Source organism: Salvelinus namaycush, unplaced genomic scaffold, assembly GCF_016432855.1.
Source record: "Salvelinus namaycush isolate Seneca unplaced genomic scaffold, SaNama_1.0 Scaffold39, whole genome shotgun sequence".
Lineage (NCBI taxonomy): Eukaryota > Metazoa > Chordata > Actinopteri > Salmoniformes > Salmonidae > Salvelinus > Salvelinus namaycush.
The window spans coordinates 257,613-271,727 of record NW_024060896.1 but is presented as its reverse complement, the minus strand read 5'-3'; the positions used below and the strand labels follow the sequence as shown (position 1 = coordinate 271,727).

Sequence of the window (14,115 nt, the reverse complement as noted above, 5' to 3'; positions counted from 1 at the left end):
CATATTGTATGAATTGCAATTTGTAACATATCGTACGAATTGTAATTCATAATATATCAGTCGAAATGTAAAATGTACATCCACAAGTTAATACATACCATGCGAAACTTAAACATATCACACTAATTGGAATGCACTGGAGTTACATTTACTATGTTACGTCTACCCCTGAGTCCAGGTTGGATAAGGTGAAGTAAGGTTATAGTTGCTATTCTGTGAGGGCCTACAGTATGTTCCAAACCCGTTACGGTGCTTTAGGTGCCAAAGGTTTCAGAGGTGTTGCAGCAGTGTGAAGAAGGGAGATCCCAAGATGTGAGAACTGTGCAGGATAGGAGTGTAAAGCTGGGATAGAGAAAGCACTGTGTGTCAACGGTGGGGTTGCCAATGCAGCTGGGGATACAAAGTGCCCTGAAAGAGAGAGAAAGAGACAGAGAGAGAGACAGGTTGAGATTGCCAGAGTTCGAGTGGGGTAGAAAGTTTCCTATGCTGAGGCAGTGAAGAGAGTAGCAGATAGCCCAAGGGTGAGTGATTCTGGGAGCCCCCAGTCGAATCACAGGGTTAGTTGGTGTAGTGGTGAGGTTTTAATGGGTGCAGGGTTAGTTGGTGAGGTTTAAATGGTTCCAGGGTTAGTTGGTATAGTGGTGAGGTTTTAATGGGTGTAGACTTAGTTGGTATAGTGGTGAGGTTTTAATGGGTGTAGGGTTAGTTGGTATAGTGGTGAGGTTTTAATGGGTGTAGAGTTAGTTGGTATAGTGGTGAGGTTTTAATGGGTGTAGGGTTAGTTGGTATAGTGGTGAGGTTTTAATGGGTGCAGGGTTAGTTGGTATAGTGGTGAGGATTTAATGGGTGTAGGGTTAGTTGGTATAGTGGTGAGGTTTTAATGGGTGCAGGGTTAGTTGGTATAGTGGTGAGGGAGGTTTTAATGGGTGTAGAGTTAGTTGGTATAGTGGTGAGGGAGGTTTTAATGGGTGCAGGGTTAGTTGGTATAGTGGTGAGGGAGGTTTTAATGGGTGTAGGGTTAGTTGGTATAGTGGTGAGGTTTTAATGGGTGCAGGGTTAGTTGGTATAGTGGTGAGGGAGGTTTTAATGGGTGTAGGGTTAGTTGGTATAGTGGTGAGGTTTTAATGGGTGCAGGGTTAGTTGGTATAGTGGTGAGGGAGGTTTTAATGGGTGTAGGGTTAGTTGGTATAGTGGTGAGGGAGGTTTTAATGGGTGTAGGGTTAGTTGGTATAGTGGTGAGGTTTAATGGGTGTAGGGTTAGTTGGTATAGTGCTGAGGTTTTAATGGGTGCAGGGTTAGTTGGTATAGTGGTGAGAGAGGTTTTAATGGGTGTAGGGTTAGTTGGTATAGTGGTGAGGGAGGTTTTAATGGGTGTAGGGTTAGTTGGTATAGTGGGGAGGTTTTAATGGGTGTAGGGTTAATTGGTATAGTGGTGAGGTTTTAATGGGTGTAGGGTTAGTTGGTATAGTGGTGAGGGAGGTTTTAATGGGTGCAGGGTTAGTTGGTATAGTGGTGAGGTTTTAATGGGTGCAGGGTTAGTTGGTATAGTGGTGAGGTTTTAATGGGTGTAGGGTTAGTTGGTATAGTGGTGAGGTTTTAATGGGTGTAGGGTTAGTTGGTATAGTGGTGAGGTTTTAATGGGTGCAGGGTTAGCTGGTATAGTGGTGAGATTTTAATGGGTGCAGGGTTAGTTGGTATAGTGGTGAGGTTTTAATGGGTGCAGCGTTAGTTGGTATAGTGGTGAGGTTTTAATGGGTGTAGGGTTAGTTGGTATAGTGGTGAGGTTTAATGGGTGTAGGGTTAGTTGGTATAGTGCTGAGGTTTTAATGGGTTTAGAGTTAGTTGGTATAGTGGTGAGGTTTTAATGGGTGTAGGGTTAGTTGGTATAGTGGTGAGGTTTTAATGGGTGTAGGGTTAGTTGGTATAGTGGTCAGGAAGGTTTTAATGGGTGTATGGTTAGTTGGTATAGTGGTGAGGTTTAATGGGTGCAGGGTTAGTTGGTATAGTGGTGAGGTGTTAATTGGTGTAAGGTTAGTTGGTATAGTGGTGAGGGAGGTTTTAATGGGTGTAGGGTTAGTTGGTATAGTGGTGAGGTTTAATGGGTGCAGGGTTAGTTGGTATAGTGCTGAGGTGTTAATGGGTCCAGGGTTAGTTGGTGTAGTGGTGAGGTTTTAATGGGTGTAGGGTTAGTTGGTATAGTGGTGAGGTTTTAATGGGTGCAGGGTTAGTTGGTGTAGTGGTGATGTTTTAATGGGTGTAGGGTTAGTTGGTATAGTGGTGAGGTTTTAATGGGTGTAGGGTTAGTTGGTATAGTGGTGAGGTTTTAATGGGTGTAGGGTTAGTTGGTACAGTTGGGAGGTTTTAATGGGTGCAGGGTTAGTTGGTATAGTGGTGAGGTTTAAATGGGTGTAGGGTTAGTTGGTATAGTGGTGAGGTTTTAATGGGTGTAGGGTTAGTTGGTATAGTGGTGAGGTTTTAATGGGTGCAGGGTTAGTTGGTATAGTGGTGAGGTTTTAATGGGTGCAGGGTTAGTTGGTATAGTGGTGAGGTTTAAATGGGTGTAGGGTTAGTTGGTATAGTGGTGAGGTTTTAATGGGTACAGGGTTAGTTGGTATAGTGGTGAGGGAGGTTTTAATGGGTGTAGGGTTAGTTGGTATAGTGGTGAGGGAGGTTTTAATGGGTGTAGGGTTAGTTGGTATAGTGGTGAGGTTTAATGGGTGTAGGGTTAGTTGGTATAGTGCTGAGGTTTTAATGGGTTTAGAGTTAGTTGGTATAGTGGTGAGGTTTTAATGGGTGTAGGGTTAGTTGGTATAGTGGTGAGGTTTTAATGGGTGTAGGGTTAGTTGGTATAGTGGTCAGGAAGGTTTTAATGGGTGTATGGTTAGTTGGTATAGTGGTGAGGTTTAATGGGTGCAGGGTTAGTTGGTATAGTGGTGAGGTGTTAATTGGTGTAAGGTTAGTTGGTATAGTGGTGAAGGAGGTTTTAATGGGTGTAGGGTTAGTTGGTATAGTGGTGAGGTTTAATGGGTGCAGGGTTAGTTGGTATAGTGGTGAGGTTTTAATGGGTGTAGGGTTAGTTGGTATAGTGGTGAGGTTTTAATGGGTGTAGGGTTAGTTGGTACAGTTGGGAGGTTTTAATGGGTGTAGGGTTAGTTGGTATAGTGGTGAGGGAGGTTTTAATGGGTGTAGGGTTAGTTGGTATAGTGGGGAGGTTTTAATGGGTGTAGGGTTAGTTGGTATAGTGGTGAGGGAGGTTTTAATGGGTGCAGGGTTAGTTGGTATAGTGGGGAGGTTTTAATGGGTGTAGGGTTAGTTGGTATAGTGGTGAGGGAGGTTTTAATGGGTGAAGGGTTAGTTGGTATAGTGGGGAGGTTTTAATGGGTGCAGGGTTAGTTGGTATAGTGGTGAGGTTTAAATGGGTGTAGGGTTAGTTGGTATAGTGGTGAGGTTTTAATGGGTGCAGGGTTAGTTGGTATAGTGGTGAGGTTTTAATGGGTGCAGGGTTAGTTGGTATAGTGGTGAGGTTTAAATGGGTGTAGGGTTAGTTGGTATAGTGGTGAGGTTTTAATGGGTGAAGGGTTAGTTGGTATAGTGGTGATGTTTTAATGGGTGAAGGGTTAGTTAGGCCAATTGTTTTTCACAAAGTAATGAATTCATACCACAGAATAGTAGGCTGATACACAGCCAATACAGTAGGTGGCGGCATGCACCTATAATATTTGTTTGCCGACAGCCATAATAGCAAAGAAGAAGAAGAAGCGTCTCAAATCGGCAGAAAATTCACACGAAGAAGAAGCGCCCGCTCTTAGTCTTGACTTGGTCGCCATCTAGTGGTCCACAAACAGTCTGCAGGGAGGGAGCGGGTGAATCATGTGGTTTGTCATGTGATGGTAAACAGGAATTGAAAAACTTGAAACGGTCAACATTTAGCTAGCAACTACACTATCCTATAGGTGTATACCTTAAGGTGAGTACTGTTGTGAAATTATGCATGTAAAATATTTTGAAAGTTGAAAACTAGTCATCGCTCGAATCGGTAGAATTCACCGCTTGTTACAAAACATCTTTCCGGCCACTAGCTTCAACTAGCCTGCTGGTGATAACTACATAGTCAATTGTTTCATGTAGCTAGCTGAACTCGTTAACGTTATACAAATGAATACTATTTAGAGACGCAGTTTTAGTCCCTGGTTTAACCTGTGGCAGCTGTGTCTCTCTTTACACCATACTAGTGTAGAAGTGGGCCAGAGCCCGAATTGCAGAGGTGCCTTGTAGACCTAGACCGCCGCCATGGTGGATTTCCTGGCGGAGAACAACCTGTGTGGTCAGGCGGTGCTGAGGATCGTGTCCCGGGGCAACGCTATAATAGCCGAGCTCCTCCGCCTCTCGGAGTTCATCCCTGCTGTCTTCAGGCTCAAAGACAAGAGCGACCAGCAGAAATATGGAGACATCATCTGTGACTTCAGCTACTTCAAGGTGAGACGGGCGATTGTCTTGTTAACGAAGTATGAGATGAGAGCACAGTGAAAGGACATCATTTGCGGTGCACCTCCTTAGATAATGGATACCCACCGTCAGTGTCATGGTTCGGTCTTTCAAGGTATTTGATTGCCATCTGTCATCTATGAACTAGATTGTTTAGAATGTGTTATGGCATGATGGTGATGATGATGATGAAGTACAAATCAAATCACATTTTATTTGTCACATACACATTTTTAGCAGATGTTAATGCGAGTGTAGCGAAATGCTTGTGCTTCTAGTTCCGACAATGCAGTAATAACCAACGAGTAATCTAACCTAACAATTCCACAACTACTACCTTATACACACAAGTGTAAAGGAATGAAAGAATATGTACATAAAGATATATGAATGAGAGATGGTACAGAACGGCATAGGCAAGAGTACAGGGATAATGTTATGTCCATAAGTAACCTTTTATATTCGCCCGTTGCCGTCCAGGGTCCAGAGTACTACGACAGTCTGTCAAGTTATTTGATTTCCACCCGTCATCCGTGAACTAAATTATTTAGAATGTGTTATGGCATGATGATGATGATGATGACGAAGTACAGGGATAATGTTATGTCCGTAAGTAACCTTTTATATTCGCCCGCTGTTGTCCAGGGTCCAGAGTACTACGACAGTAAGCTCGAAGCCAAACCAGAGCTGCAGGATCTGGACGATGAGTTTCGGGAGAACAACATAGATATCCTCTCACGATTCTACTTGGCGTTTGAAAGTGTCCACAAGTACATCGTCGATCTAATCAGGTAATCTAGAGTTACCTCCTTACGATATCAACCAGGGTGTCTGTTTTTGGATTTACATATTTTGGTCTGTTCACTCATTGAGCTGAAGGCTTACTGTGTGGTGTGTCAAGTAGTCCTGTCTGTCTGTCTGTCTGTCTGTCTGTCTGTCTGTCTGTCTGTCTGTCTGTCTGTCTGTCTCCATTTCATTGAGCTGAAGGCTTACTGTGTGTTGTGTCATGTAGTCTGTCTCACCATAACGTTTCCTCACCATGCTTTATTTAATCAGCCGTTCTTCTCTCCAGGTACCTGGATGACCTGTATGAAGGAGTTTACATTCAACAGACCCTGGAGACTGTGCTGCTGAATGAGGATGGGAAACAGCTCCTGGTACATTTTTCATTTGACCTTTATTTAACTAGGCAAGTCAGTTAAGAACACATTCTTATTTACAATGATGGCCTACTGGGGAACAGTGGGTTAACTGCCTTGTTCAGGGGCAGAACAACAGATTTTTACCTTGTCAGCTCGGGGATTCGATCTTGCAACCTTTCGGTTACTAGTCCAACGCTCCAACCACTAGGCTACCCTGCCGCCCCCATCTCTTGTAATGACTCGTATTCTGTAGAGGGGCCCCGGGGGGGCGTGTTCCCTGGAAGCTTTGTAACGCTATGATCAACGTTTATACATTTAGGAAAATCATCCCTGTATGTTTGGCAATGTCCAGAAGGTATGTAAGAGTCCTACCATGTGTTGTTTGTCTCCTTGTTAACCAGTGTGAGGCGCTGTATCTCTATGGAGTCATGCTGTTGGTTGTTTGTCCTTGTTAACCAGTGTGAGGCGCTGTATCTCTATGGAGTCATGCTGTTGGTTGTTTGTCTCCTTGTTAACCAGTGTGAGGCGCTGTATCTCTATGGAGTCATGCTGTTGGTTGTTTGTCTCCTTGTTAACCAGTGTGAGGCGCTGTATCTCTATGGAGTCATGCTGTTGGTTGTTTGTCTCCTTGTTAACCAGTGTGAGGCGCTGTATCTCTATGGAGTCATGCTGTTGGTTGTATGTCTCCTTGTTAACCAGTGTGAGGCGCTGTATCTCTATGGAGTCATGCTGTTGTTTGTCTCCTTGTTAACCAGTGTGAGGCGCTGTATCTCTATGGAGTCATGCTGTTGTTTGTCTCCTTGTTAACCAGTGTGAGACGCTGTATCTCTATGGAGTCATGCTGTTGGTTGTTTGTCTCCTTGTTAACCAGTGTGAGACGCTGTATCTCTATGGAGTCATGCTGTTGGTTGTATGTCTCCTTGTTAACCAGTGTGAGGCGCTGTATCTCTATGGAGTCATGCTGTTGGTTGTTTGTCTCCTTGTTAACCAGTGTGAGGCGCTGTATCTCTATGGAGTCATGCTGTTGGTTGTTTGTCTCCTTGTTAACCAGTGTGAGGCGCTGTATCTCTATGGAGTCATGCTGTTGGTTGTTTGTCTCCTTGTTAACCAGTGTGAGGCGCTGTATCTCTATGGAGTCATGCTGTTGGTTGTTTGTCTCCTTGTTAACCAGTGTGAGGCGCTGTATCTCTATGGAGTCATGCTGTTGGTTGTTTGTCTCCTTGTTAACCAGTGTGAGGCGCTGTATCTCTATGGAGTCGTGCTGGTGGTTGTTTGTCTCCTTGTTAACCAGTGTGAGGCGCTGTATCTCTATGGAGTCATGCTGTTGGTTGTTTGTCTCCTTGTTAACCAGTGTGAGGCGCTGTATCTCTATGGAGTCATGCTGTTGGTTATTGACCAGAAGATGGAGGGAGAGGTCAGAGAGAGGATGCTGGTGTCCTACTACAGATACAGGTGAGACTTTTGATGCTCTGTTTTTGGTAGGGGGGAAATGGCTTCTACATCTTTTATACATTTCAACCCTTTTAAAAATCAATCCTCTTTGTTATTTTGTCAGGGACCGTTTAATACTGTCACTAATAGTATCTATAATGCTATAATACTATCTATAATACTCTAATACTATCTATAATAATGTAATACTATCTATAATACTATAATACTATCTATAATACTACCTATAATACTGTAATACTGTCTATAATACGGTCACTAATACTATCTATAATAGTATCTATAATACTGTAATAGTATCTATAATATTGTAATACCATCTATAATAATGTAATACTATCTATACTACTGTAATACTATCTGTAATACTGTAATACTATCTACAATACTGTAATACTACCGGTAATACTATCTATAATGCTATCTATAATACTGTAATACTATCTATAATGCTATCTATAATACTATAATGCTATAATACTATCTATAAAACGGTAATACTGTAATACTATCTATAATACTGTAATACTATCTATAATACTGTAATACTATCTGTAATACTGTAATACTATCTGTAATACTGTAATACTATCTGTAATACTGTAATACTATCTGTAATACTGTAATACTATCTGTAATACTGTAATACTATCTGTAATACTGTAATACTATCTGTAATACTGTAATACTATCTATAAGACTGTAATACTATCTATAAGACTGTAATACTATCTATAATACTGTAATACTATCTATAATACTATCTGTAATACTATCTATAATACTATAATACCATCTGTAATACTATTTATAATACCCTAACACTTTCTATAATACTATCTATAATACTATCTATAATACTGTAATGCTATCTATAATACTATCTATAATACTGTAATACTATCTATAATACTAGGATAGTAAGATGGCGCTGACAGACATGGAAGCTCTGCTTCTAGCTCCTAAGCAATTTTGCACAAGCATTTCACTACACACACAATACCATCTGCTAAATATGTGTATGTGACCAATCACATTTGATTTGGTTTTGAAAACATTTCCCAGGCTGAAATCTGATGCATAGTACAAGAGAGAGCTAAAAAAAGTGAATTTTTAATGAAAGAAAACAAAACATTTTCAGTTAAATGGACCGTGTTACTAACTATCCGTGTCCTGTTTGTCTCTGCAGCGCTGCCCGTTCCTCAGCAGACTCCAACCTGGATGACATCTGTAAACTGCTGCGGTGTACAGGCTACTCCAGCCAGTCAGGGGCCAAACGGCCAGTTAACTACCCCGAGAGCTACTTCCAGAGAGTGCCAATCAGTTCTACCTTCGTCAGCATGGTGATCGGGAGGCTGCGCTCTGATGACATCTATAACCAGGTAAGACTCCAAGGGATAGTTTCCTGGATTTGAAAAAAAAACAACGTTTTTTTACCTAGTTGGTCCGTCACTGTTTTCCTAGTTGGTAACGTAAACACTCCATTGGCTCGCTTTAGGTGGTTAGTATCCTAGAACTGAATGACATTTCTTACACACTGACTAATGCTACGATATTACATCGTCTTGAATGTTTTATTCAATCTATTTGTATGTTATGATCATGTAATTGTCTGATTCTCAGATCCATGTTTCGTCCTGTCTCTAAAGCTGTCCTCTGTCTCCCCCAGGTGTCTGAGCAGCGCAGCACAGCGTTAGCTAACCAGTCTCAGATCCGCGTTTCGTCCTGTCTCTAAAGCTGTCCTCTGTCTCCCTCCCAGGTGTCTGAGCAGCGCAGCACAGCGTTAGCTAACCAGTCTCAGATCCGCGTTTCGTCCTGTCTCTAAAGCTGTCCTCTGTCTCCCTCCCAGGTGTCTGAGCACCGCAGCACAGCGTTAGCTAACCAGTCTCAGATCCGCGTTTCGTCCTGTCTCTAAAGCTGTCCTCTGTCTCCCTCCCAGGTGTCTGAGCACCGTAGCACAGCGTTAGCTAACCAGTCTCAGATCCGCGTTTCGTCCTGTCTCTAAAGCTGTCCTCTGTCTCCCTCCCAGGTGTCTGAGCAGCGCAGCACAGCGTTAGCTAACCAGTCTCAGATCCGCGTTTCGTCCTGTCTCTAAAGCTGTCCTCTGTCTCCCACCAGGTGTCTGAGCACCCTCTGCCTGAGCATCGTAGCACAGCGTTAGCTAACCAGTCTCAGATCCACGTTTCGTCCTGTCTCTAAAGCTGTCCTCTGTCTCCCTCCCAGGTGTCTGAGCACCCTCTGCCTGAGCATCGCAGCACAGCGTTAGCTAACCAGTCTCAGATCCGCGTTTCGTCCTGTCTCTAAAGCTGTCCTCTGTCTCCCACCAGGTGTCTGAGCACCCTCTGCCTGAGCATCGTAGCACAGCGTTAGCTAACCAGTCTCAGATCCGCGTTTCGTCCTGTCTCTAAAGCTGTCCTCTGTCTCCCTCCCAGGTGTCTGCGTACCCTCTGCCTGAGCACCGCAGCACAGCGTTAGCTAACCAGGCTGCCATGCTGTATGTCTGTCTCTACTTCATTCCCTCCATACTTCAGACTCAACAGGCCAAGATGAGGGAGATAGTGGACAAGTACTTCCCTGATAACTGGGTGAGAGACACATCTAAACTGTACTTCCCTGAATACTAGGAAAAAACCATTTAGTGTACTTGTTTATCTCGATGCAGTTTATTTCCCTTCGGCCTCCAGCCATTTACGCTGGTTTTAAAGTATTTACAATTTCTCCCGCTGCAGGTCATCAGTGTCTACATGGGAATCACGGTGAATCTGGTAGAGGCTTGGGAACCGTATAAAGCTGCCAAGGTCGCCCTCAACTACACCCTGGACTCAGCCAATATCAGAGAGCAGGTATCGAGGCTAACAGGCTTACTGAACAAAAAAACGTCTACTAACACGAAATGGTTTTCACTCGTTATCCCATCACGCCTTGTTATAGACCTCGAGTCTCCCGTCATATCCTTCACAAGTTGTTGTGAAAATGTGGAAGGTTAGGAGGGACTGCTTATGACCCCCCCCCCCCCCCCCCACTGCCATGTTATAACACCTTTTATAACACCCTATAGCTAACCATACGTTATCCCTCCTCTAGGCCAGTCGTTACTCAGTCAGTATGGAGGGTCTGAGGCCACAGATCCAGCAGCTGCTGAAGGAAGGGTTCCTGAGGGAGGAGATCGTCCTGGATAACATCCCCAAGCTGCTCAACTGTCTACGGGACTGTAACGTCTCTATCCGCTGGCTGATGCTACACACTGCAGACTCAGGTAGGGCTTTCTGTAGACGTCGAGGTCCATGCATGAAATGGGATTACAACTGATTTATGAAGCGGTAATAAAGGCCTTATGAAGGGTTCATGAAGCATCCATAAAGGGTTCAGGAAGCATCATAAAGGCCTTATAAACGGTTCACGAAGCATCCATAAAGGGTTCACGAAGCATCCATAAAGGGTTTATGAAGCATCCATAAAGGGTTCACGAAGCATCCATAAAGGCCTTATAAAGGGTTCACAAAGCATCCGTAAAGGGTTCATGAAGCATCCATAAAGGGTTCACGAAGCATCCATAAAGGCCTTATGAAGGGTTCATGAAGCCTTTTTATTTAGTTTGTTTAAAGTGGGAATGAGAACTAGTATCAAAACAATGCAGAGCAGAACCTCCGGTGAAGCTATGTCATGCCAGGTGAAGCTATGTCATGCCAGGTGAAGCTATGTCATGCCAGGTGAAGCTATGTCATGCCAGGTGAAGCTATGTCATGCCAGGTGAAGCTATGTCATATGATATGATATGACAGCTATGATTACTGCAACTCGCTGTTGGCTGGGCTCCCTGCCTGTGCCATTAAACCCCTACAACTCATCCAGAACGCCGCAGCCCGTCTGGTGTTCAACCTTCCCAAGTTCTCTCACGTCACCCCGCTCCTCCGCTCTCTCCACTGGCTTCCAGTTGAAGCTCGCATCCGCTACAAGACCATGGTGCTTGCCTACGGAGCTGTGAGGGGAATGGCACCTCCGTACCTTCAGGCTCTGATCAGGCCCTACACCCAAACAAGGGCACTGTGTTCATCCACCTCTGGCCTGCTCGCCTCCCTACCTCTGAGGAAGTACAGTTCCCGCTCAGCCCAGTCAAAACTGTTCGCTGCTCTGGCACCCCAATGGTGGAACAAACTCCCTCACGACGCCAGGACAGCGGAGTCAATCACCACCTTCCGGAGACACCTGAAACCCCACCTCTTTAAGGAATACCTAGGATAGGATAAAGTCATCCTTCTAACCCCCCCCCCCCCCCCCCCCCTTAAAAGATTTAGATGCACTATTGTAAAGTGGCTGTTCCACTGGATATCATAAGGTGAATGCACCAATTTGTAAGTCGCTCTGGATAAGAGCGTCTGCTAAATGACTTAAATGTAAATGTAAATGTAAATGTCATGCCAGGTGAAGCTATGTCATGCCAGGTGAAGCTATGTCATGCCAGGCGATACTGTGTCATGCCAGGCGATACTGTGTCATGCCAGGCGACGCTGTGTCATGCCAGGCGACGCTGTGTCATGCCAGGCGACGCTGTGTCATGCCAGGCGACGCTGTGTCATGCCAGGCGAGGCTGTGTCATGCCAGGCGATGCTGTGTCATGCCAGGCGATGCTATGTCTTTCCAGGTGCTCCTATATCATGCCAGGTGATACTGTGCTGTATTTTCTTCTTGCAGCCTATGATCCCAACAACAAGCGTCTGCGACAGATCAAAGATCAGGTGATCAACGACTCCAAATACAACCCCAAGATCCTCTTCCAGTTACTCCTAGACACCGCCCAGTTTGAGTTCACTCTCAAAGAGGTGAGTCTTAACCATATCATATATGATTTGATGCCAAGTCAAGTTGTAATTACACAATTTAAAAAAAAAAAAAAACGTGTCGGGTCTCTGAATATAAATGGTGAATTCACCATCTGTGTCCCCCCTGTTTCCCCCCCCCCCCCCCCTCTCAGATGTTCAAGCAGATGCTGTCAGAGAAGCAGCTGAAATGGGAGAGCTATAGGACAGAGGGGTCTGAGAGGATGACGGAGCTGGCTGAGGTGTTCTCTGGGGTCAAGCCTCTAACCAGAGTGGAGAAGAATGGTGAGATGGATCATAACAGAACTAGCTACAACATAAAAACACACACATAATTACCACAACGGGTAGTTCCCAATCTGGACTACGTACTCTTATTGCGACTGCTTGTAAAATCCTTTTAGTCGGAGTCAATCACTGAAACGGTTTGTATGTGTGAGGTATACACTGACTGGACAGAGCATTAGGAACACCTGCTCTTTCCATGACATAGACTGACCAGGTGAATCCAGGTGAAAGCTATGATCCCTTATTGATGTCAGTTGTTAAATCCACTTCAATCAGTGTAGATGAAGGGGAGGAGACAGGTTAAAGAAGGATTTTTAAGCCTTGAGACAATTGAGACATGGATTGTGTATGTGTGCCATTCTGAGTGTGAATGGGCAAGACAAAAGATTTAAGGGCCTTTGAACGAGGTATGGTAGTAGGTGCCAGACGCACCGGTTTGTGTCAAGAACTGCAACGCTGCTGGGTTTTTCACACTCAACAGTTTCCCATGTGTATCAAGACTGGTCCACCACCCAATCTGTGGGAAGCATTGGAGTCAACATGGTCCAACATCCCATTTGAACGCCTTTGATACCTTGTAGAGTCCATGCCTCGATGAATTGAGGGTTAAAGGGGAGGGGGGGGCAACTCAATATTAGGAAGGTGTTCCTCATATTTTGTGTAATCAGTGTACATTCTCTTAAAAGCTTGTGGCCCACTGTACCGTACTTATTCCTGTTGAAGGCTCACTGTACCATACTTATTCCTGTTGCAGGCCCACTGTACCGTACTTATTCCTGTTGCGGGCTCACTGTATAATACTTATTCCTATTGCAGGCTCACTGTACCATACCTATTCCTGTTGAAGGCTCACTGTACCATACTTATTCCTGTTGCGGGCTCACTGTACCATACCTATTCCTGTTGCAGGCTCACTGTACCATACTTATTCCTGTTGCAGGCTCACTGTACCATACCTATTCCTGTTGAAGGCTCACTGTACCGTACCTATTCCTGTTGAAGGCTCACTGTACCATACTTATTCCTGTTACGGGCTCACTGTACCATACCTATTCCTGTTGCAGGCTCACTGTACCATACTTATTCCTGTTGCGGGCTCACTGTACCATACCTATTCCTATTGCGGGCTCACTGTACCATACTTATTCCTGTTGCAGGCTCACTGTACCATACTTATTCCTGTTGCAGGCTCACTGTACCATACTTATTCCTGTTGCAGGCTCACTGTATAATACTTATTCCTGTTGCAGGCTCACTGTACCATACTTATTCCTGTTGCAGGCTCACTGTACCGTACTTATTCCTGTTGCAGGCCCACTGTACCATACTTATTCCTGTTGCAGGCTCACTGTACCATACCTATTCCTGTTGCAGGCTCACTGTACCGTACTTATTCCTGTTGCAGGCTCACTGTACCATACCTATTCCTGTTGCAGGCCCACTGTACCATACTTATTCCTGTTGCAGGCTCACTGTATAATACCTATTCCTGTTGCAGGCTCACTGTACCATACTTATTCCTGTTGCAGGCTCACTGTACCATACTTATTCCTGTTGCAGGCTCACTGTACCATACTTATTCCTGTTGCGGGCTCACTACCATACTTATTCCTGTTGCAGGCTCACTGTACCATACTTATTCCTGTTGCAGGCTTACTGTACCATACTTATTCCTGTTGCAGGCTTACTGTACCATACTTATTCCTGTTGCAGGTTCACTGTACCATACTTATTCCTGTTACGGGCTCACTGTACCATACCTATTCCTGTTGCAGGCTCACTGTACCATACTTATTCCTGTTACGGGCTCACTGTACCATACCTATTCCTGTTGCAGGCTCACTGTACCATACTTATTCCTGTTGCAGGTTCACTGTACCGTACTTATTCCTGTTACGGGCTCACTGTACCATACTTATTCCTGTTGCAGG

At 44.5% G+C, this 14,115-nt stretch overlaps 1 protein-coding gene across 6 annotated transcripts in view; it reads left to right on the top strand.

Annotated features, from left to right (window-relative positions):
- The first annotated feature begins 3,856 nt into the window (after positions 1-3,856).
- washc5 (WASH complex subunit 5) overlaps positions 3,857-14,115 on the top strand; it is a 49,442-nt gene continuing 39,183 nt past the window's right edge. For 5 of the 6 annotated variants that reach the window (XM_038985893.1, XM_038985890.1, XM_038985895.1 and 2 more), the window contains exons 1-11: positions 3,857-3,967; positions 4,233-4,476; positions 5,131-5,276; positions 5,558-5,642; positions 6,979-7,079; positions 8,269-8,461; positions 9,512-9,664; positions 9,809-9,922; positions 10,164-10,335; positions 11,772-11,899; positions 12,052-12,181. In XM_038985893.1, the coding sequence (XP_038841821.1) occupies positions 4,291-4,476; positions 5,131-5,276; positions 5,558-5,642; positions 6,979-7,079; positions 8,269-8,461; positions 9,512-9,664; positions 9,809-9,922; positions 10,164-10,335; positions 11,772-11,899; positions 12,052-12,181 (1,408 nt within the window). In that variant the 5' untranslated portion in view covers positions 3,857-3,967; positions 4,233-4,290. The remainder of the gene's footprint in view (positions 3,968-4,232; positions 4,477-5,130; positions 5,277-5,557; positions 5,643-6,978; positions 7,080-8,268; positions 8,462-9,511; positions 9,665-9,808; positions 9,923-10,163; positions 10,336-11,771; positions 11,900-12,051; positions 12,182-14,115) is intronic. The other variant, XM_038985891.1, reaches the window with a different exon arrangement.